The sequence below is a fragment of the Calidris pugnax genome, unplaced genomic scaffold, assembly GCF_001431845.1.
Source record: "Calidris pugnax isolate Ruff unplaced genomic scaffold, ASM143184v1 scaffold31, whole genome shotgun sequence".
In the NCBI taxonomy this organism is placed as follows: Eukaryota; Metazoa; Chordata; class Aves; order Charadriiformes; family Scolopacidae; genus Calidris; species Calidris pugnax.
In genome coordinates, this window is record NW_015090786.1 from 7005567 (window position 1) to 7029517 (window position 23951).

The following is a 23951-nucleotide window of genomic DNA, read 5'->3' on the forward strand; positions in this document are numbered from 1 at the left end:
GCATTTTCTCTACAGTGTAAGAAGGCTTTAAATAAAAGCAAAAATCAGATCTTATACGGTAATATCCCCTGCGCTTTCTAATACTTTAAATTAGTCTGAAGCCCAGTCCTAAGTGGCAGACTGTATGGAAGAGTCACAGAGCAGCAAGTGGCAGAAGAGAATACTTGGCCAGCTCTGTCACGGCTCCCACTAAGGTTCAACTGATGTTTAAAGGGGGCAGAGCCCAGTCAGCGTTCTCTGCAGGAAGGCAATTTGAATCACAAATCTATGTAAGGAACCATGTGTTGTCTCCTCTGCCAAGATGTGTGGTACACAGGTGTGATATGCTGCTGGCTCTGCCTGCTTCCAGGGTCACATAATAGCACTTGTCTATTTTTAAATATTAATACTTTCTGACATTGTGACCATAGAAGTTCTGAGTATGTGATCTGTCTTCTGCTGAGGCTCCAATTATACCCAGTTACTCAGGACTTTGGATCTACCTGTACCTTTTTTCTCCAAATTATGGATGGAGCTGACTCCATCTGGAAACTGCATTGCAAATAAATAAATAAATATGGGATTGGTTTTCCCAAGAACTTCAGCCATGACTGGCTTTTAACTCCTGTTAAGTCCACTCTAGGTCTCCCTGGGGGTTGATAAGCCAAGTGAGGTCACTACTGAGAGGAGATTCATGCAACCTAACTGAAGTGTCTAGTTGCTTGTGACCCTGTAGGTAGAAGATGCATCTCCAGGCAGGGTTTAGGTGTGATAAATCCTGTTTGGAAACTGCTCACCTCTTCACATTGGCAATACAAGGAGCTTGGACCAAACTTAGTCCTAACATAAGTGCCTTATGTGGGTGCCAGAGGTGAGCCAGAGTGTGCGCCCCTTGACATTTCTAAACCTCTGTCTGAAAAGTGTCTTTTCCTTACCAGCATCCAAGCATTTACTTTGACCCATTTTAAAACTGAATTCTCGTGTTTTTCTGGCTCTGAAAGCGGAACTGCCTTCTGAACATCTTATTAAAGATATCGCTCCCACTAACTGCTCCACATCCTTCCAGAGTATTTATCAGCTTATAGTTAACAGGCTCTGGCTTAGTAGCATACTTAGCCATGCACAAAAATAAATATGTCTCATTTTACTGGAGGTACGCTTACTCTTAAATACCCTGATGAGTTAGGGCTGTATCAGTCATACCAATCTCCTTCCTCAAAATGCTTTTGGTTTTTTTGACAGCTGCAGAAAACTCCAGGTAGCTCTCTATCAATTGCTTCTGTCTCCAATCCCGTCTATTTCGATATGGGACCATTATTTAACTATAGTTAAATGCAAGTCTGGCTTTCCAGGTAGTGGTAGTCACCCTGGTCTGTTAAAAAATTACTCGTTTGTTTGTTTGTTTGTTTTTCCATTAGGAGTCCAGCTTTATTACCCAACATGAGCTTTGTGTAGTAGGGCTTTCAGAGGAGCCTCTCCAGGGCAGAATAGAGACTGAGGCTGTGAAGGTCCCCTCTTCTTTCACTACCACTGGTGTGTGCAGAAGAGTCTGTTCTGCATCATGTGGGCCTGCACCTAAAATACTGGCATTGGTCTCTCACTTTCTGAGCAACATGGTAGCAATTTTTGATTTGAACAGTAAGGTTTAGCTTCCACAGAAGATGACCCAGATGCTATTAGTTACCATAGTAGCAGTTGAAATGACTACCTGAAAATAGGTTTATTTTGAGGCATATTTTGTATACCATTTATGGAAAAGTAGGATAGCTTGGCAAAACACCCAAAGATAATTATTAAAGGATAATAAAATATATCTTTCTCTTAGCTTCTTTTCTAAATCATTGAGTGCAATATATTCTTATAATAACAACTCTGGTGATTTAGACTTCTTCATATTGTCTCTTGGGAACTTTCCAAAACTTTAATCTCATTATTCTTGTGAGACTTGGGAGATAAGCAGAAGAAGAATACTTGTCAGATTCCCTGCTGACTTAATGAATATAAAACAAAGATATGTAGCCCATCTTCAGATCCAGGTTGTATTAAATACAGGATTTCTCTGTAAACTGACTAAGTTTGTAAAACTGTCTCCACAAAATCAAAGAGTGTATTTAAGCCCTCAGAGAAATCCTGCTCGCTTTGTTTTTTCCATTGTTAATTTCAATAGTTTAAATATTATTTTTTTCTTGGCAACCAAAATGTGAAACTGTTTTATTATGAACTCAGTCTTAAAGAGGGTTTTAAAATAACAGTAATACAGTCAAGAGCATAAACACAGCCAATTTATTCAAGGCACTTTAGATAATAGAGTCTTAATAGTAGGGGTTGTTTTACATCTGTTTTTGTAATGCACTGTAATGTCCTCAGTGGCTTTCTTACTCTGTGAAGCAACTTCATTTGTGTAACTTCATTTTTCACAATTTAGCTGCATTCTTTATAATCTCTTTTATAATTGTCTTTACTACATCTTCATCAGCAGTATTAGTTGATCTCCTAGCCTAGCTGAAAACCTCTAGAAAAGCTGCTGTTATTTCTTTACAGGTCAAAGAGATTGTGGCACAGCACACTAAGGAGTGGTCCGAGATGATCAATACGCACAGTGCTGAAGAGCAAGAGATCCGTGATTTACACTTGAACCAACAGTGTGAACTACTGAAGAAACTGCTGATTAATGCTCATGAACAACAAACGCAGCAGCTAAAGTTTTCACATGACAGGTGAGCAGGGCAGTGGTACCTAAAAGTAAGAGTTGGTTTATGTCTGCTTTGTATAATGTTTTAGTTTCTTGTGTTGAAAACTCCTGTGATGCTGTCAAAGATACTGGGCTGTGTGCATGGTAGAAGTAAAAGAAGTGATTATACAAGGTCGAGATAGATGCAGAAATGAGCTTCTTAACTGATTTAGATTATCTGAACTTCATTAAAGGCAGGAGCAGGTAGTTTGCATCAACTGTGGATGCTTAGACTTTACCCAGAAATTTCAATTCAGCAGCCGGAAACTGAGAAGTATCAAATACAGAAATACTTTTTGGAGTTGCTAGTGATTTTGGATGCATGTGTTCATAGCATTGGCAATTATAAGAGAGATCCATGAAAAGTAAGATCATAAAAACAACGGGTAGCGGATAAGCTACATTAGACTGACGTATTATCTTCCTACGATATTCTGTTGTAATCACTGGGAATACAGAAGATACTGCATGACACTGCTGTCGTGTTGGTTTCGTAATTAACCATTCTGCCCATTTGAAATTAAATAACATTAAATACACATCATATCCACAGTGTTAAAAATGGCAGTAAATAGAGCAATATTTTTTAGGCTATGATCTATTATGCAAAGCAGCCTAAAAGCATATGAATACATAATGTGTATGTACATACATACCTATATATTCATATGTTATTGTCTTCGACATCTTTTACATAAATAGCATGGGGGAAAAAGTAATAAATAAATCACATTTGAAGAAGGAATTTAAATTATTTTTTTAAATTCCTGAGTGAAAAAACAGCTTATCTTTGCATCAGAGAGAACACATGCTGGGTCCTGCAAGCTTTCCATCCAACAGAGAATTGTCCCAGCAAAACGCTGTGAGCTCATCTTTATGTTAATCTCTGTGCTAACCCATGTATTCAAGCTGTCCTGCAAAAAATAACCATTCAAAAATGAAGTCCAAAAATTGTTAAATTATAATACAAATGCATCATTCAAAAGATAACTGGTCAGAGGAAGGTGCGGTCCTTGGTACTGCACCAACAGCCCAGAGAAATCCCATCACTTTGTTTTCAAGAGTCCTGTTTTCTGTACTATTTGAAATTCATCACAGTGCTTAGAAGATCATTTACTAATGTATAGCCTGTTTGTGGAATAAAACCTTTTTCCCCTCATCTTTTTGAAAGTAAGTTTTTGTTTTCTCTTCTGTACATGTTTGTTATTCTCGTAACTTTGCTAAAGGCTGTTTTCACTGAATTTCACTGAATTTCTAGAGTTGGAAGGGACCATAGAGATCATCTAGTCCAACTCCCCTGCTGAAGCAGGATTGCCTAGAGCTAGAGCATGTTACTCAGGACTGCATCCAGGCGGGTTTTGAAAATCTCCAAAGAAGGGGACTCCACAACCTCCCTGGGCAGCCTGTTCCAGGGTTCCGTCACCCTCACCGTGAAGAAGTTTCTCCTCATATTTGAGTGGAACCTCTTATGTTCCAACTTGTGCCCGTTGCCCCTCGTCCTCTCGGTGGGAACCACTGAAAAGAGTCTGGCTCCCTCCTCCTTCAACCCTCCCTTGAGATACTTGTAGGCGTTGATAAGGTCTCCCCTCAGCCTTCTCTTCTCCAGACTAAAGAGTCCCAGCTCTCTCAGTCTCTCCTCATAAGGGAGATGCTCCAATCCTTGAATCATCTTTGTAGCCCTACGCTGGACTCTTTCTAGTAGTTCCCTGTCCCTCTTGAACTGGGGAGCCCAGAACTGGACACAGTACTCCAGTTGTGGCCTCACCAGTGCAGAGTAGAGGGGGAGAATGACTTCCCTTGACCTGCTGGCTACACTCTTCCCTATACAACCCAAGATACCATTGGCCTTCCTGGCCGCAAGAGCACACTGTTTACTCATTGTCATTTTACTGTCCACCAGGACCCCTAGATCTTTCTCTTCAGTAGTTGCCTCTAGCGGGTCCACCCCTAACCTATACTGGTACCTGACATTTTTCTTCCCCAGGTGCAGGACCCTACACTTTTCCCTGTTGAACCTCATGAGGTTCTTCTTTGCCCAGCCCTCCAGCCTGTCCAAGTCTCGCTGGATGGCAGCACAGCCCTCCGGGGTGTCAGCCACTCCTCCCAGTTTGGTATCATCAGCAAACTTGCTGAGGATACACTCTGTCCCCTCGTCCAGGTCACTGATGAATATATTAAACAGCACGGGTCCAAGTATTGACCCCTGGGGGACTCCACTGGTTACAGGCTTCCAACTTGAACCTGCTCCATTAATAATTACCCTTTGGGTCCTGTCGCACAGCCAGTTCTCAATCCACCTCACTGTCCCCTCATCCAGCCCATACTGCCTCAGTTTCCCAATGAGGATGTTATGGGAGACAGTGTCAAAAGCCTTGCTGAAGTCAAGGTAGATGACATCTGCTGCCCTCCCCTCATCCAACCAACCGGTTATGGCATCATAGAAGGCTATCAGATTGGTCATACATGATTTACCCTTGGTAAACCCGTGTTGCCCACTTCCAATAACCCCCCACTCTTCAACTTGTTTGGAGATGACATCTAGAATGAGTCTCTCCATCACCTTCCCAGGGACAGAGGTGAGACTAACTGGTCTGTAGTTCCCAGGGTCCTCCTTCTTGCCCTTTTTGAAGACTGGAGTGATGTTGGCCTTCCTCCAGTCCTCAGGCACCTCTCCTGTTCTCCACGACTTCTCCCAATTGTTGTTATAGGAAACTACTATATCTACACTAGGACAAGGTTTGGTTTGGGTGGGGGTTTTTTTTATGCTTTTTTCTTATTGTTTTTGTCTTTGGGTTTGGAGTTTCTGTATCTCTACACTGTTTAAACAGCCCTAGATCGTTTCTTGTAAATGATTCTTACACTTTTATTAATGGATCTTGTTCCTTATTAGAAATCAGTTGTGCTCAGTCCATGTATTGTTTTATTTTCAGAGCTACTAAGAACCAGACCACAAAATCTACATCCTGACAAATACTGAGAACTATTTCTCAGCTGTGCTAGGAATAACAACTTTCAAATTTCTTTCTGCTTTATTAATTGCAATTAGTGTCTTTCTGCTTATTTGGGAATTTGTGTGTGACTCCCAAATGTGCAGACTGGGGACTTTCCTGTTTAAAACAAATTTAAGACTGTGTATCTATTAATATTTCAGAAGAATTTGAAATGTGAGATATTGAAATGTGAATAACAATGCCACAGAGAGACTTTATACTTAATGATTTGTACACATTTTTATAGAATACATTGTGTATAGGAACACGTATGCATTTATCTGTATAGGTGTATGTAATAGCCAAGAGAGAACTTGAGTAACCATAGGGAAAAAAAAAAGGGTCTATCTGAGAGCAGCGTGGGAGGTGGACCAGGCTCTCAGCATGCTGTTCTTGCTGCTTTGCTCTCTGTGAGCTGCGGTAATGAGTTTGCTATCAGAACAGAGGACACAGGGGTAGTAGGAAAGATCAGTAATCTAAAGTGATGCAGTTATCTGCTGTAGGGTAAATACTTTTTCTCCATGTGCTATACAAAAAGCAATTGCAGTTTGAGCTCATTTAAAAACAAAGCAGAAGGCAGCAGATACTACTGAAAATCGGAAGCTTATTGAACTCCAGGGGTGCTGTGCCCTCTGCCACCCTAGACTGGGTTAGCTTGAGGGACTTGGAGCTTGCAGCATTGCAGAAACTGGGGACGTGAAGCTGTTGGCCGCAAGCACTGTGTGCTCCAGATAAAATGACATGAGTCAGAAAGAAAAATTGTATGTGTAGTTTTTTTAATAGAAGAAGAGATTTCTAGTCATTCAGACAATACTGGTGACATGAAATAACATGTTAATGCACTTTAATGCCATCTAAATATATTTATAAATTCCAAGGATAGATTTACATGCTTAAAGCTAAGTATACCTTTAAAACACATTTGTATAAATTTCAGAGGTGCCAGTCAGTATGACACAGTAGGAAATCAGCAGTTAAATCTTGCAGTTCATGGGCCACATTTTCAGAATCCGGTTTTTGTTTGTTTTTTTTTTCTTTACCATTCTGCCGTACCGATTTCTTCCAGTTAACTCTGTCTGCAGGCATCACCCATGAGCGGGAGGGAGTTCTCCCCTAGTGGCACAGCGCTGCCAGCCAGGCCAGCATGGGCTGAACTTGAGAGTCATGTAAAACCCCACGCCAGGAAGCTGAGAAGCGTAGTCATGTTAGAACTTTGGTCCTGTCTTTGAGAAGTGCTATTTTAGAAACAAGGAGTGGTCCCTACAATTGTTTCTTTGTGATTTTTTTTTTTTAAAAGGAAGAAAAGTGTTTTCATTTCTTCTGTTAATAATCCTTTTTATTTCTTGCAAGCAGTGAAAACCCAACACACACAGAAAAACCCAACAGCAGTGCAACTCATAGCTAGATTATAGTTTGCACAATAGAGAAACAGTTGCGTATACATGTGTTGGCCATATCCATGGCCAAAGCCTCATTTTGAAGTCATCGGTGATGCACAGTAGTCCTCTAATCCTCTTAACTTCTTTCACTGTAAGATCATATCTGATGCAAATAGGCTAAATCAATTTGAACACCTACACTTAACTTTTGTCATATCCTTGATATGAAATCATAGGATTTTAGAATTATTACTGCCACAGGTAATAAAAATAAATTATTTCAATACTGCTCTTAAGATAGTGTGCTGGAAAATTATTTCAAATTCAGTGTAGAAAGTAAAAGCTTTTATTTGGAGAAAGGACTGTTGGAACAAAATATGACACATTTCAACATATTTTTTTGAACCTAATCTAATTTTTGCTGTGATATCACTGCTTTTAAATCTGCATTCAGGAAATGTTTCACCCTCTGAACTCTTGGAGGAAAAAAAGGCACTGCATTTCTCAAATAAAAAATTTAAACTGAGGAAAAAGTAAGTCATGGAACAAAGTTGCCTTGTGGTACTTAATGAGTCATGTCCTTTAGAGATGAAAGACAGCTAAAAAAGATTCAGGGACATTTCATTAAAATAAGCACTCTGTTATGTGCCGTACCCCTCCTCTTTCTGTGCATACAAAATACTTAGAATTTTGGGTTAATAAGTACAATAATTGTTTAGGACTCCACTTAGTCTCTTCTTCTGGACACAATCCTAAGACACTGCCTTGGCTTGCAACGGGTAACTTTTAGATGTTTATGCACTACTGGGGTCTTTACAATCCGTTACTCACTGCCTAATTTCCATATATAATTCCAGTTTAAATAAGCACTTGATATCAGGAGCTGCAAGTGCTGGAATGCTAAGCAGACAGAAAGCTGGAGGTAGCCTTCGGGGATGGCCTTTTTGGAGCTCAGCTGGCTTGCCCAGAGTGACAAAAAGCCTTCTCCTTACTCACAATTCATAAGCCATTTCTGAAAGTCAGCATCTGTGCTGTTGCTCCCAACAAAGAATCACAATCTCTTTTTCTTTTTAAAACAACAAAATATTTATTTACTTATTTTCTGTTTTTCTACTATACTGGCTGAAACACTGAAGAGTTTTTCCACTTCCCGAGTCAAACCACACCACTCGGACATTATCCCTGGAATAACCCTCCTCTTAAAGCTATCTTATTTCACACAAAGTGCTACAAGGTTCGCGGGGCCACAAGAAGAAACCAAGCGCAAGGCTGACCATGGTCTAAACCACAGGGCTCTCTTCAGGCCTAAATTAGAAGCCTTGAAAGTCTGTCGATTCATCAAATATTACTACTATTCATACTGCAGTCATGTGCAGAGTGCAGGATTTGTAAATTTTTTACGCAGTTTTAAAAGACAAATTGCATTTCCTAAATGGCTAATAGTAGCTCGTACTTGAATAACTCTTACATACTAGGAAGAAATGAGTATTTTATACCCTTTTATAACATTCGAAGTGTAAAAGTATTTTAAACTGATCTTTCAGATTATATTCTCTGGAACAAATAGAGATTTCTGAATGCTTGTTCAAGTCGTATAAAGTCTACCCAAAGGAAGGCAATTTTCATGTGGTTTGTTGTTTCCTCTTTCTTAGTGCTTCAAGAACAAAATTAACCACAGTGTAGAGTAGTATCAGGAAACCAACTTCAACAATTGTGTCTTAGGCATTAATGACTTTCTTTGGTTTTGCCTAGGGAAAGCAAGGAAATGCGTGCCAACCAGGCTAAAATATCTATGGAGAACAGCAAAGCCATAAGCCAAGACAAATCTATCAAAAATAAAGCAGAGAGAGAGAGGTAAGTATTAGATCTCCCTTCTTGAGAAGGGAAGAATGCTGTCAAAGGCTGACAGGTGAACTCACGGGTTAATTTTATTAAGGCCATGCTTTTATGTATGGAAACAATGTCTAATGATTGTGCTGAATATGTTTTAGATGACCATTTTAGGAAAAATACTGCTTTTCTCATATTTATCCCTTTAATAAATGTGATTGCCTGGTTCCAGCAGGGATAGGTTTTATTTTCACAAGGAGCTGGGATGGGATGCTTACCCAAACTAGCCAAAGGGGTATTCAGTAGCATGTGACATCATATATGCTCCCCGTATACCTTGGGGAGCTGGTGTGGGGGCAGGAATCACTGCTCAGGAGCAGTCTGGGGCTTTTCCAGGTTCCTAATCATGTTTTGTGTATTCCTTTATCAGTATGACTGTTGTTTTGCCCTTTGCTGTTCTGTTAAACTGCTTTTATCTGAACCCATTGGTTTTGCCTTTTTCCTTCCAACTGTCCCCTCATCCCACCACTGGCCAGGGAGTAAGTGAACAGCTTCATGGTTCTTTATTGCCAGCTGGGACTAACCCTTAAAGTGCATTAAACCTTTTTTCTGTTGCTTTTTAAATTAAATTAGGGCTATACTGAAAAGGGAGCCTGAGGTTCGATTCTAGCTGGAGTTAGAACAATTGGAGAGGCAGCATCACTAGAAACACAAGAAGCTGGTGCCAGTGAAAGGCTTTCCCCCTCATCTACTGATAACACGGAGGAGAGGTGAAACAGTAGGAAGGAGCGCTAAAAGTGATGATAATCAGCAGAGAGGGTGATGGAAGATAAGAGTGAAGAAGCAGGAGTACTCCACAGCAGCACACATGTTGCTTCTCCACTCCTGAACTGAACTGCAGCTCTCTTATGCGCTGGCATTGGCGACCTGGCCAGCACCCATGCTTAGCAAACCAAGGGCACTGCTGCAATTGCAAAAGGGGGTTACTCACAGCATGCTTGGGGATGACAGCCTTAATTGACTGGAGAGACTAGACAGACACTTGTCAGTACCAGCTACTGAGATCTTTTGGAGAATTAATCTACATTACAGCTATTTTAAGTTTTATCCTAAAAATTTCCAAATAGATAAAAGCAGAGTCTACATGATGATGTCACATAAGCCTTCAGGGTTTCCCCTTCACTTTTGGCTTGCCATCTGCCATCTCATTCTTTCCTCTTTTATATTCCCTCCTTGGCACTATGCTATTTTGGTCAAAAGGCTTCAACTTGTTCCCACTGAACTAAGTCCCTTGAGTATTACAGACTCCAAGTTTATCAGGAAGATGAGTTGTTGAAGCCCTTGGTAACTGTATGCTTAGTTAATGCAAGACATCCACTAATGACTCTGAGATAAATCTGTTCCTGGATTTGAAAGCAGTCTGAATTCAGTTCTGGTTTTCAGGCTCTGCTATTAGTCTGATTCAGCTCTTTGAACTACTTTTGGTATATTTCTTGATGGAAATCTTAGGAAGAAACACTTTGCAGTTAGGTACTTTATGTAAATATTATTTGTATACTTATCTGTTTGCTTAAATAACGGCTTTAAGAACCTTACAGCATTGGTAAGCTGCAACTTGTGATGATCAGATGATATTTTTATTACCACTGTTGAAAGATGTAGCATGTTTTATATACCAAAACAAATTGAGAGCAGAGTGCAGTCAGGAATGCACAAATGAATTAAACTTCTTTTTTTTTTTTTTTTAAGTTCTGTCCACCACTCTTGACTGAGCAAAAAAGCAAACTTGATTCACAACGGTCCTGGTCTTTTTTTTCCAAGTGTTCAATCATACTGTCAATGTACTTGGAAACCTTTAAGTGTACAGGTGCATAGGCAGAGAAGTGTACAATTTTCCATTAGTCCCATATGGTAAAGATAATCAGAAACCAAAACATATCTTTTAAGTTTGTGATTCTCTCGATTGTAGCTTTTGGGTTTCTTTTTTTCCAATGAGTCTTCATGGACAACATTTGCATTTTTTTCAGGCGAGTCAGAGAACTGAACAGCAGCAACACAAAAAAGTTCTTGGAAGAGAGAAAAAGGGTAACTATAACCTTGACAAAGTCACTGGGCACTATTTCTGGATATTCATTTTCATTTCTCTGTGTTGCGAATCCAGCTCTAGTAAACAAACAGATGTTTGTCCTTGCTTTGTTCCACATACTTGTAGTGTAAAAGATGCAGCATCTATATGAGAGGATGCTATTTTAAATTAACACAATTATTATTCATTGTTTTTTATTTGCTACTTTTATGCAAAATATATATTATATATTATATATTATATATGTGTGATATAAATATTATATTAATAGCTCTTCTTAAGATTGGGTGATACAATAGGCCTCCTGTGATGTTTTGTGCCACCAAGTGGAGCAACATAGTGTATGTATGTACGTATATGTTTCAAGGAAGTTTTTATTTTACTTGTTAATAATGTGTTACATTTCCCCCTCCCCACCATTTCCCTCTTGCCCATTATCTTCTCTTGCTTACAGCTGGCAATGAAGCAGTCAAAAGAAATGGATCAGTTGAAAAAAGTTCAACTTGAGCATTTAGAAGTCTTGGAGAAGCAGAATGAACAGGTATCTTATTTTAAAGGTTTAAAAGAAAAGCAAGCTAGCGAAAACAGTAACCAGAATCAGGCTGAGTAGAATGCTTCTAAATGTAAGTTATTACTGAACTTGGGAAAGTTACCTTGTTTGTGGTCACTCACCTACTTGTGGAGTTAAAACGAAGAGGTGAAGTGACTTAAATCTGGTTCTTTATCATTATTTGTTTCAGATTATCATGTGAAAGCTAGACTGCTTAGCCAGAGTCTGTCTTTTCAGCTGTTCAGCCATGTTGATACTCGTTAGCTAGATATGACAGTCATAAAAGGCCCATCATATCCATTTTAGTTACTCCCCAAAAGTACCTCAAGCAAATTTGTTTCCTTCATTTTGGAAACTTTCATTTCTAGCTGACTGGAAAATGGAGATGAAACGTGCACAGAGCATCTCTGAATTCTAAGAGACAGTTAGTTTGGACTGAATTCTAGAGATGTATAGTAGCATGGGGAGTTTTATCTGTACTAGTACACCCTTTCCTAATTAAAATACCTTATTATTTTCTGCTAGTTTATAAGCTCTTTTTTTTTTTTTAATTGAAAAACTACTTGGCAAGGAAAGGAAAATTCTAATCTTATTTCTGGTAGAAGCAGCGCTATATTCTGAGCAGTTCCCTTGGTTGAGCCCGCAGAGTTGTAATAATTGCATGGACTTGCAGTAGTGCACTTCACAAATGTAAACTGCAAGGGGAATATACCCAGCAATTCAGTGAGGTGAGAGAGAAGGGGTGCATTTAATACCCCCGTTACTTTGAGGAGTTATGTACTTCTTTGTTACTAAATGTGCAGAACTGGAACTCTCTGGCAGACATTATAGTCTGAACTAAAGCCATTTTGCAGAGTGGAACGGAAGAGAAGAGTACATGCAAAGCAAGTATTTCCATTGTCAGGAGAGAGTCCTACAGCCCCAAAAGCTACAGCGTAGTTAACTTCTAGGAGGGGTGACAGCATGTAGGATCATAGGCAGCTGCTACCATTGAGCTCCAGCCACCATGGCTCTGTCTTCTGATTGCTCCACCTCCCTTCTGGACAGCAACCAAAATTTCTCGTCTGTTCCTGCACAGGGTTTTTATAGATGCCATCTCTAACATCTAGCGTGAATGGATCTGTCTGTCAGTCTGCTCCTGAGCAGTATCTGCACATAATCAAAAGGCAGGGGAGGCAGGCAGCCAGGGAAGGCCATTGGACTACAGTGGATCTGTAGTATCACTGTAGAGAGTATGAGAGAACTGTGATAGTTGACAAAAAATGGTGGGCTTGATCTGGAGTGAGATGTTTTCAGTGGTTTCTTTCCACTGGCTTCACAGAGCTTTGGATGCAATTTTTGAAAACATAAGGACAAGAGGGAATTATTATAGTTGTGCTTTTAACTACAATGCAATAAACACGTTATGTATAAGGGAGGGAGGTTGCTGGGAAGTAAGTGTGAGTCGTTAAAGGAGTCACCTCTTTCAGCAATTAGATACTTTCCTCACCTAGGGTTACAGCTTCCACTGCTGAGAGATGGTAATAGCCTACATGAGCTTGCTTATACTCCATTTCAGTGCAGAGATGAAGCCAGCTTAAATCATCAGTGATTAAGTGGAGTAAAATCATTCACATGCTGGTTATCACTGTTGTGTGGGCAAGTGGTGGCCTCCACCACAGGAGTAGTCCTTAACAGCTTTTAAACTCACCCTAATTTGATCCATCAGAGAATATATTTTAATACTTGCTGTTTCAACCACTTCCTCTTAGTCCCAAAAGTGCACCACAGCAAACCCCCAGCTGGGTCTGGTTTTGTTGTTATACACATTGATGTACAAAAGCTAGTTGGATGAAGATAAAGGTGGTATTTGTTTTATGAGAATTTCAAAGCGTGACTTCTTTTGTCCTGGTCAAACAAGGGAAGAAATTTTTCATACAAATATACAGTGTAGAAAAGTAGAATTATGGGTGGAAACAGCCTTCAATACAAACTGTTATGAATTTAAATTTGTTTTGTTTTATGTATGTTTTTCTTGCATTAATTTTTCAATCTCACTTCAGTTTTCATTCATTTAATTTGCTTCTTGTTGTACTCAATTTTGACATTATTATTTTTGTACAAACAGCTTTTGAAATCCTGTCATGCAGTGTCTCAAACACAAGGTAGGATGGACGTATAATAAGCAAACTATTATTTCAGTGTGCTTTCCTTCTAAATTAAATCATTATCATTGGAGTCCTCCTTGTAAATGCAACCATTGGAAGTACCATTGACATAGTGAACACAATGTTAATCTTGTTTGCACACAGATATTAGAGCCTGACACAATATTAACAGTATTTTGTGCTTTAGCATCCCAAATTCAGATGTATATGAGTAGTGATGTGCAGAGAAAATATTTAGAGATTAACTTGTACATTACCTGTCGTTACTGAAGGATAGCTTAGAGTTCTAAACTGTCTGTGAGAAGTGTCTGTTGATCTGTGTGGTGGGTTCGCCCTGGCTGGACACCAGATGCCCACCAAAGCTGCTCAATCACTTCCCCTCCTCAGCCCGACTGGGGAAAGAAAATGTAACAAAAGGCTTGTGGATCAAGATAAGGACAGGGAGAGATTTTTCACCAGTTACCATCACGGGCAAAACAGACTCGACTTGGGGAAAAAATTGTTTAATTTATTACCAATCAAATCAGAGGAGGATAATGAGAAATAAAACCAAATCTTAAAACACCTTCCCCCCACCCTCCTTTCTTGCTGGGCTCAACTTCACTCCCAAGGACTCCTCACACTCTTTCCCTGCTCCAGCATGGAGTCCCTCTCATGGGATACAGTCCTCCATGAACTTCTCCAGTGTGAGTCCTTCCCTCAGGTGCAGTTCTTCATGAACTCCATCCAGTGTGGGTCCCTTCCACGAGGTGCAGTCGTACAGGAACAGACTGCTCCAGTGTGGGTCCACCAGTCCTGCCAGCAAACCTGCTTCAGCATGGGCTCCTCTCTCCATGGGGCCACAGGTCCTGCCAGGAGCCTGCTCCAGCAGGGGCTTCCCATGGGTTCACAGCCTCCTTCGGGCATCTCCCTGCTCTGGCATGGGTCTTCCATTGGCTGCAGGGGCATCTCTGCTCCATTGCCTGCAGCATCTCCTCCTTCTCCTTCTTCACTGGCCTTGGTGTCTGCAGAGTTGTTGCTCTCACATCTCATTCTTCTCCAGACTGCTGTTTTCACAGCAGTTTTTCCCCTTTCTTAAATACGTCATCACAGAGGTGCTACCACTGTTATGGATATGCTGAGCCTTGGGCAGTGGTGGGTCCCTCTTGGAGCCACCTGGCATTGGCTCTATCAATGTAGGGGAAGCTTCTAGCAGCTTCTTACAGAAGCCACCTCTGCAGCCCCTCTGCAAGCAAAACTTTGCCACACAAACCTAATGCAATCTAAGAAAATTATTTTAGTGTTAACATACATATGATTAACTGTTAATGCTGATAGGCGAAGAGTATCCGCATATGGTAATAAAAAAAAGTAATTCCACACTTAGAATAGCAAAATACAGAACAGATTGCTAGAAATAGCTTTTTAGTGTCTAAAGAAGAGAGGCTTCCAGCACTTTAAAATTCACTTCAAAATCCAACACATCACAAGGTATGGCAATTACATTTACCATGTGACTGTGCTGCTATGGCTTCCTAAATAATTGTTACTCACAAGGTGTCTCTGTTGACCCTTGTCTTACCAGGGGAAATTACATTATGTTTGAACATCCAGTTGTATAGTATTTCCTGATCCAAATAATTTTCTTGAATTGATAGCATACTTGTACCTTGCACCACTGAGTCTGACAGCACCCACTCCAATAACATTTATTTATAGACATATAATGAGGGGAAAAAAGCATTCATTAAGATAGGGAAAAAAATATATTCTTTTACTATGTGTAATTCTTAGACTGTCTTAGACCTCACTAGGTAGCAAGCATCTTGAAAGCAGAGGCCATTAGCTGCCACTCACTTCATGAATTCACTGTACCTTCAACACTGCTTTCCAGAAGGCTCATCTTCAAGTGTCGTGCCTGTGTGTTCTCGTCAGAATGCAGTGTATGAACCAGCCTCAGACTAGTAAAACTGGGCATCCTGGTCTATGCTAGTGTGTTCTTTGAAACAAAGTTATCAGTAAAATAATTCAGTACGTCATGTATTGGCATGCAGAGTATTTATATACTGCTATGTGCCAGTAGTTAAGTCGCAAGCTTAAAACGTGAAATGTGTGAGTCACTAGGAAGCAAACACAGGGAGGCTTTTTTTGTCTGGAATTTCATTTCACACACAGGCAAAATCCAGCCAACATTTCAGAAGAGGTTGTACATATTGATTTATTTATTATGTTTCCATATTTTCATGTTAAAATTATTTCTTCATTACTTTCAAGCTTTTAACTCATTTAAATGGAGAGCATTGATTAATTTTTAATCATATTTATGAAAGTTGCTTTGCTATTATCATAATTACTTTTTTCCCCAAGATGATGATGATTATGAAAGTACAGGGCTAGATTTTTCAAGAAGGCACATATATCACATCTGCACAAACCCACATTTACCTTGCAAAATGAATAGCTGTGCATCTCTCATTAGTTTAGAGCTACATCTGCCCATTTTCACATATGCAAATATGTGTTTGCGCATCCGGAATACGTGACTCCTTAAGTAGGAGCTTATATAGCAAATTTCCCTTTCTAAGCAACATTTACTAATTTTTGAAGAGCACAGTTGATGTAAATCAAGTCCAGTAACCCTTCTTCACTGTATGGTGGTACAGAAAGCAGATACACCAAATAAAATAATAGCTTTGTTTGCCTCGTCCTAAACCTGTCCTAATCCTCTGGAGCTTGGTTGTAAAGATAGATGGGTTAGCTTGCCCTTTGGGTCAACTATTCAGAGTCCTTTGGGTTATGGATTTAAATAACTTCCCAGACTGAGAGCCCTCAGAGAAAATGAAGAGATGGTGACTCCCAGTGCCATTAAACTGCAGAGTTTCAGACCATTGTGCAATTTCTAATCTGTAACTGAGCCACAGGAGGAGTACATGTGTGTGTGTGTGTGTCTGAGAGAGAGAGAGAAAGAGAGGGAGGGAGAGGAGGAAGGGAATTAAAAAAGCTCTTTAAGCAGGGGATTCCCAGGCTTTAACACTGCTTGCAAAGCCTGAGGCATGCAGAGTTTTTAGCGAGATCTGGCATACGTTCGTTGCTGTGTTCTGCACAGTGCATTTGGATACAGTTTCAGGTGGGCTCAGTGTGTGTAATCCTGTGGAGCATATAGGAGTAGTCTGATCCTGAGGTGAAAAACAGCATGTCTGTCATCATAAGGATCTCCAGGACGGATGGTGATTATTTAAAAAAAATAATTACTTAAAAAACTGTTACTTATAAAAATCTTGCCTACTGCAAGGCAGATGTTACACTGATGGATTTTTGACATTCATTGTCATTATGAAAGAAATTAGTCTAGATCATAGATCTAGATCTCTAAACATTTAAAGAAGTAACACATTGCAGTACTTGCACAACAGCAGTGAAACATACATTCCCAAAGACATGCTGTATCAGGCGGAACAGTCAAATTGTCATCTGCCTAGTTTTCCAACCCAAAATCAGAGCTTCTGCATTTTACCATACATGCCTTCAACGAGTCCAGCCATGAGTCTTGGAATAGGATCAAAAATACTTCCCAGGAATTTGTAGACATTAGAACTAGAACTACATCTGATTTTGAAAACAGAATGGCACTGGGAGGGAGGTGGGGGGGTGGGTGTGTAAACATAATTTTATTACATGTATTTCACTGTGTTTTGCCTGTATTTCACTCAGACACTATCATATAAAACGTGTTTCATTTTGAACAAAAGGTCTAATGCAGTGCTTCATGCGGTTGTTTTGGATTGCAGGCAAAGGAGATGCAGCAGATGGTGAAGCTGGAAGCAGAGATGGATCGCAGGCCAGCAACAGTGGTCTAAAGCCTCAACAAACAAATTGAATTTGGAGAACACAGGATCCTTAAAATGAGAGCAAAATTCACAATAATGTTGCTGAGGTTTAAAAGTTGGGGGGGGGGGGGGGGGGTTTTTTTTTGGTGGGGGGGCGGCTGTTGGTTTTTTTGTTTTTAATGTATAAAGTGTAGCTATGGACCACCAAGTCTTAAGGTTTGCATTATTTCTTTTTTAACACTGGGCACTGAATTTCCTTTGTTCAGAAAACCACTAATCAGATGATGAAGACAGTTTTTAAACCCAGTCCTGTATTTCTTTCTGTAACTCAACAGGCAGCTTGCCTGCCTCAGAATTACACAATCAGAACCTTGAAACACAACAGATATTTTTAACATCATCTCAAATGGCAACAAAACTGTAATGAAGTCGTGCTATTTTCCATTTGTGTTCTTATGTGTGATATGTGTTCTTATCCATCCACGCAGTGGATGCCCCATCCCCGGAGGTGTTCAAGGCCAGGCTGGATGGGGCTTTGGGCAACCTGGTCTAGTGGGAGGTGTCCCTGCACAGGGCAGGGGGGTTGGAACTAGGTGATCTTTAAGGTCCCTTTCAACCCAAACCATTCTATGATTCTATGTTGTGTAGAACCCTCATGCTGCCAGATCCCGACAAGCAACAACTCGTTCAGATGCTCAGCACCTGATGCCATGAAGCCCACTGAACTGGATCTTCTGCTAAGTCAGCGTAATAATCAGTATAGTAAGGAGTTGTTTGGGTAATTTTAAATTACATTTCAAAGTATTTTTCAGGCAGCAGGCAGTAGTTAGTTGAAAGTTAACTGTGTATATTCAAACGTACAATATGTACAAAGTCATCGGCCAAGTTCATCAACTGTAACAGTAACTTGACAGGATTATTTCTGCAGTCCAGTGATGCCATTCACAAGTGCCATATCAACTCTTATGTCCGAAAGAAACCGGTATCCTGTAAAAGTTACTGCAATGGTTGGCATGAGGGAAATACAGTGTATTTGTGCCAAAACTGATCAGTGCTCTAAGGAATTATGTATTAGGCACTTTAAGAAAAGTTTACATCCTACATTGCTTGTATAGAAATTGCATTTTCATCCTGTTGCTGCAGATCCCAGATACTACCGTTCATTGTAACTTAAAGATTGTTTAAATGGCTTTTGGCAAAAAGTTTGTAACTGTGAAAATGTAAAAAGTATTTATACACTTCAGAATCACAACATTGTAGAAAATGACATACATGTTGCCACGTGATAAAATTAGTAAGCAGAAATGCTAAGAGTATGTTTGCATGTGATACAAAAGCTATTAAGACTGTAATGCCTACTATATGACCACAGTCATTCTACTAGCTGGTAAATACTGAATAAATGTATGGCACAGAATATTGTTTGATTAATTACAAAGACTTTTAGCATAACGAGGTCTCTATATATATGTGTGTATATTAATTACGTGGGCATTCTTGATACTTGTAGTAAAAGAAAAGTACATAACTAATTTAATTTTACACAAAAGTATTTATGCAGATTTTCAGAATTTCATATCAGGAATAACCTTTTTATGTCCATTAGATATAAAAACAATTTGCTAATGTGTTAATTTGCATGTTTCCAGCGCTTGCTGTAGTTATATTGCGAAACAATGCATGTAAGCATTCTGCTTGGAATTTGTCCATGCTGCCAATTCAAAGATGACTGCATGGAAAACTGGTAGTTTAGAACAAATCAGATTCCTGATTTCAATGTACTAAGCACCAATTACTTTATTGTATATGCTTGTACAAACAAATTCTACATATTCCTATAAACAAGATAAATGAAAAGAGATAATTATGTTATTGTCAGTCCTGAGATGAAACTTTCAACTTCTCTAATAAAAATCTTAAAAATTCAAAACCTTTAGTTTTGACTGTAGTGAATTGTAGGGTGGTGGTATTATTACTGACAAATTTTTAGTAAGTTGTATTTCCTGTAAAAATGTTCATAGTGTAAATATATTTCTATCACAGCTTATTTATTCAAAGGAGTCTTATTTCTTTTAAGTGATAGAAGAATTGTGCAGCATTGGTCCTCGCAGCACTACCCGAGTACAGTGTAGCAGCACTACCTTGAGATGCAGCAACCCCAGTACAGTGTAGCAGCACTACCTTGAGAATGCAACTGAGATAGAGGTCAGTGAAGTCTTTTAGGTGTTTAAGGTAGGATTTTAACAAACATGTGATGCCTATTCAGAATTCCCATTCTGATGCCACTTAACCTGCAGAGATACTTCCTGTTCCTTATGATCCATAATGTTTTACAAGACAAGTTGTGTACTGGGAGCAGCTCTCCCTGCTAAATTTGGCTCGAGTGCCAGAAAAGATCCAGCATCTCAAAACAAGGCAGTGATTTTGATTTTTATTTTAAATTAAAAATGTCTTTTAAAACACAGCTGGTGGAGACAATGCTGTGAGCTGGAATTTTACACTTGCCTACCGCAGTGGTTTCTAGCCAGTAGGAGAAACAAATGACAGACCAGATACACAGGGAACCAGGTGGTGAAGCATTGAACATTACTAGTTTTCTTAGGCTCACTCACAGCCTGGCTGGAAACCAGCCCTGCCTGGTAAAGAATTAACTGGAAATGGAGGATCTGGGTTCAGTTCACTTCCCTCTCTGAGGAAGATCAAACCTGCCTGTCTTAATTCCCTGGCAAGTATCCTGTGCATCAGGGAATAAGCTGGTTTTGGAAGGCTAGAAAATGCTATCTACGGCCTGCTTTTGAGTCTCTGCTCGCTGCTCAGCCAGGAGTGAGACATTTATCAAGTCAAAGAGAAAATGTACTTCTGTGAAACCGCAAAGCTGGGTAGCCTCAGCTCCCAGAACTGTTGCGCATTTCATCCATTGACAATTTAGCATAAAACACAGACAGTAATTTGAAATTAAGTGATGAATTTTGTCAGCTAAGTATTTTGAAATACTGTTTAAGTAGTATTTGATTTGAAAAATATTTGAAGTTTGGCCGCTAATGTAATGAGGTGAGAATTTCCATTGAGATGAAACAGGCTAATCAATTTGAACATTGATACTGAGTTAAAGCAGTTTAAAATGTCATTCTCCAGTGGGGTGATGGATTCTACTTCACTGAAATATTATTGAGGGAAGTGGCAGATTCTCCCTCTCTGAAGCTCGTCAGATTAACTCAGTGCAGCTGTGATGGGCAGGGTCATGACACCCTAGCCTCACAAGGCAGCCTGCTATTCTTTCACTTCTAGTATTTTGAGGGTTGGTCATTAACTTGATTGTTTCCACCTGGGGGTCTGTTTAACCCCCACCCCACACAAGTGCAGTCACACTGCATTTCCAGAGACCCAAAATACCCCTCGGGGGCTGATTTCCTTGCAGACTCCACATGCTGTTGCACACAGGCTGCCTGTGAAACCGCTGCCAGTGGCAGACACATCCCAGAGCCGCTTGGCTGGAAAAACCTCGCTCCAAGGGATGCACCTGCAGCAGTTCCAGCGCTGCAGCACCGCTGTCACCACGCTGCGGGCTCCCTGCGAGGAGGCTGGTAAGAGTTTCTGGTGGTTGGGGGGTAGCGAGGGGGATTCAGCCTTCAGAGATAGGCTCTGAAGTGTCCACACTGCCTCCAGTTTCCACAGCTGAGGGTAAGGGCAGGTTGCAGGGCTGGTTCCAGGTGCTCCAATCTGTGACCATAAATTGGCCCTGGTCACAGCATTTCAGGTTAGCTACTGCTGCACTGGCCCTCTCAGGTGAGACTTTTCTGCTTTGTCGATGTTTTGGGTCTTTCTTGGTAGTAGTAAAGCTTAAGCCTTTCCGTTTTGTGCCATGGTGAGAGGGATAAACATGGCTCTGCAGGCTGTGAGTGGGGATTGTCACTGAACCTGAAGGCTTTTTTTGTTGTGCTCTGCAGCTGGTGGGTGCCGGGAGAGCCGGGTTTGGTGTTTGGGGGGCTGTGGGGTCAGGCTCGTCCGTGTCTCTAACCCCCCAGCTGCTCCCTGTGGTATCCTTTTACACGGGCTGGATGCAGGGAAGCTGCTCAGGATTTATTTGGAGGCTTAGAAGCTACCTAGAAACCTCTGAAAAAATAAGAAATTAAATAGGGGGCTAGAGGAGGAAATAGAGACTAGTTAAACACTGAGGTCATCAGTGGAAGACCCGAGGAAGCCAGGCATTAAAGTCACCACAGAAATACAGCTTCATATAGAAGATTTTATATTTTTTCCTGTATATAGTCCCCTGAAACTATTATCTGTAGGTTAATCCTGTATCATGACTGACACAGGTCTGGCTCTATTTTGGGGGACAGGAATGACTCTTTATCATGAAACAGGAGAGAGAGGAAATGGCCAGAATATAATATTTAATATGTACAGCAAGCAGGAAAGGAATTTCAACAGAATAGATACAAAAAACAGTATGTTCCTTCAGCTTTTATTTTTAAAGAGCTATTTCCCAGCAAGAACGCCCCTCTCTGCAGGCGTGCCCTGGCAGGGAAAGGGCAGCTTCCCACAATCAAAACTCACCTTGTAATACCTTGCTTCGCAAAACCCTGGGCCGTTTCCTCCAGACTCCTTTTCCTGAACTAGAAATGCGAATTGCTGGTGAACCCGTCTAACACCACACACGCCAAATAGCTGCTGTCCCCTCGGCTTTTTACGAAAAATTTATTCTTGGTAGTAGGCTCCTGTGCTGTGCTCCTGGGACTTGGGTCTGTGTAAATTGTAAATATTCGGATGCGCTCTTCATGCGGGTTGAGGGTGGCAGCGCTTAAAGCACCGTAAAAACCCCACGATGAGAGATGTGGGGGGAATTAATTATATACCTTTTAACATCGCGTCGCCCGGTAAAACAGAAAGGCGAAGCCGCGGTGTCGGCGGCGCCAGCACCGCCTCGGTAGCCGGCGGCGGGCGGCCGGGCTCGGCCGGGGTCTGGTCCCGGAGACCCCTGTGCCCACGGGTCGCAGCTGCGAGACGCAACCCCGGGTGCGCCCGACACCCCCCTCCTAATAACGCTCCGTGCAGGCACGGCCTGGGTTGTTTTGATGCGCCTTCTCGGCGCTGTCGGGACCGGTCGCCTTACTATAGGCGATAGTAGTACGCTCCGCGTTACCGTGCGCGTTGTGCTATGTCAGGACAACCTCAAGAGCTCGGGTGTGTTGCCGGCCGTTTACAAAAGGGTGCCGGCTTTGCTTCTGACCTTGCCGCACAAAAATAGCTGCACGTTTTTTTCTAAATTAAAACAGGGAGCAGCTGTTCGCCTTCACCGAAATTACTGACGCTCCGTGAGCAGCCGGCGCTGGACTAGATCTCCCCTCCTCCATCCCCGCCGCTGGCCCGGTTTAGCGGTCCGGCTGCCTCTCCGGCGGCGCCGGGCGGCGGGACCCCGGGGGGAAGCCCCTGCGCCCCGGGCCGCTGTAGGGCTCACCCCGGGTTGCCCTCCGTGCGGTACGGACCCGCTCCGGTGGCACGTCGGGGCCAGGGGTCCCCCTGCTCCCTCCTCCGGGGTCCCCGATCTCCGTCGGCATCCCCGCGGGGATCCCCGAGAGTCCCTCCGCGGGGGTCGGCGGGGCCCCCCACGCCGGAGGAGGGGGGGAATCCCTCCTGCCTGCCCTGCCTCCGCGTACGCCCCGTCGCTCGGCGTGGGCGCCTCCATCAGCTCCGCCGGCATCTCCCCTCCTCCTCCTCCTCCCCACACACCCACACACTCTTCCCCGTCCCTCCTCCCCGCCACTCCGCGGCAGAGTGCTTTTGCAGCCTGTGCAGCTCCCGAGAAAGGAGGTGTTTCGGCTTTTTTTGGTCCCTTCTTTCTTATTTCTTTTATTTTCTTTTTTTTTTTTTTAATATTTCTTCTTTTTTTTCTTTTTTTTTTTTTTTTTTCTTTCTTTCCTCCGAAGCAGACCCTTTTGGAGGAGCAGCAGCCGCGGAGGGGCCGAGCAGGGAGGATGGCCGGGGGGCGCCTCCCGGGGCTGCTCTTCCTCTTGCGTGAGTACCGCGGCGGCGAGTCGCGACACGGAGCCCTGTCGCGATGGGGCAGCCGCTGGCGCTGAGACGGACCCGGTGCCGCTAGAGCACCGGTCCTGCTTCACCGCCACCGGCTGCCCCATCTCCACTGCCCGCTCTGTCGCGACAGGGACCTCCCGTCGCGACAGGGGGGCTTGCTCCAGCGGGCTCGGGGAGGTGGGGAGTTAAGGTGAGCTGGCGAAGGGCCGCCGCTCAGCGCCTCTCTGCCCGCAGACGCCGCGGCTCGCCTGGCTGCCGAGCAAGAAGTTGAAAATCTCTCCGGGCTCTCCCCTAACCCCGAAAAGGACATTTTCGTGGTGCGGGAAAACCGGACGACGTGTCTCATGGCGGAATTCGCCGCCAAGTTCATCGTCCCCTACGACGTGTGGGCCAGCAACTACGTGGATGTGAGTGGGG

General features: G+C 42.0%; 2 protein-coding genes across 7 annotated transcripts in view; both read left to right on the forward strand.

Moving 5' to 3' along the window:
• The window catches only part of PLCB4 (phospholipase C beta 4), a 185138-nt gene extending 165692 nt beyond the window's left edge, over positions 1-19446 (forward strand). For 4 of the 6 annotated variants that reach the window (XM_014966459.1, XM_014966462.1, XM_014966460.1 and 1 more), the window contains 6 exons: positions 2521-2696; positions 8832-8933; positions 10937-10994; positions 11450-11536; positions 13653-13689; positions 17460-19446. In XM_014966459.1, coding sequence (XP_014821945.1) covers positions 2521-2696; positions 8832-8933; positions 10937-10994; positions 11450-11536; positions 13653-13689; positions 17460-17548 — 549 coding nt within the window. In that variant the 3' untranslated portion in view covers positions 17549-19446. The remainder of the gene's footprint in view (positions 1-2520; positions 2697-8831; positions 8934-10936; positions 10995-11449; positions 11537-13652; positions 13690-17459) is intronic. The other 2 variants (XM_014966463.1, XM_014966464.1) reach the window with 2 other exon arrangements.
• A 3890-nt stretch (positions 19447-23336) lies between these two features.
• LAMP5 (lysosomal associated membrane protein family member 5) overlaps positions 23337-23951 on the forward strand; it is a 15513-nt gene continuing 14898 nt past the window's right edge. The window contains exons 1-2 of the mRNA XM_014966324.1: positions 23337-23516; positions 23769-23941. Of these exons, the coding sequence (XP_014821810.1) occupies positions 23477-23516; positions 23769-23941 (213 nt within the window). The 5' untranslated portion in view covers positions 23337-23476. The remainder of the gene's footprint in view (positions 23517-23768; positions 23942-23951) is intronic.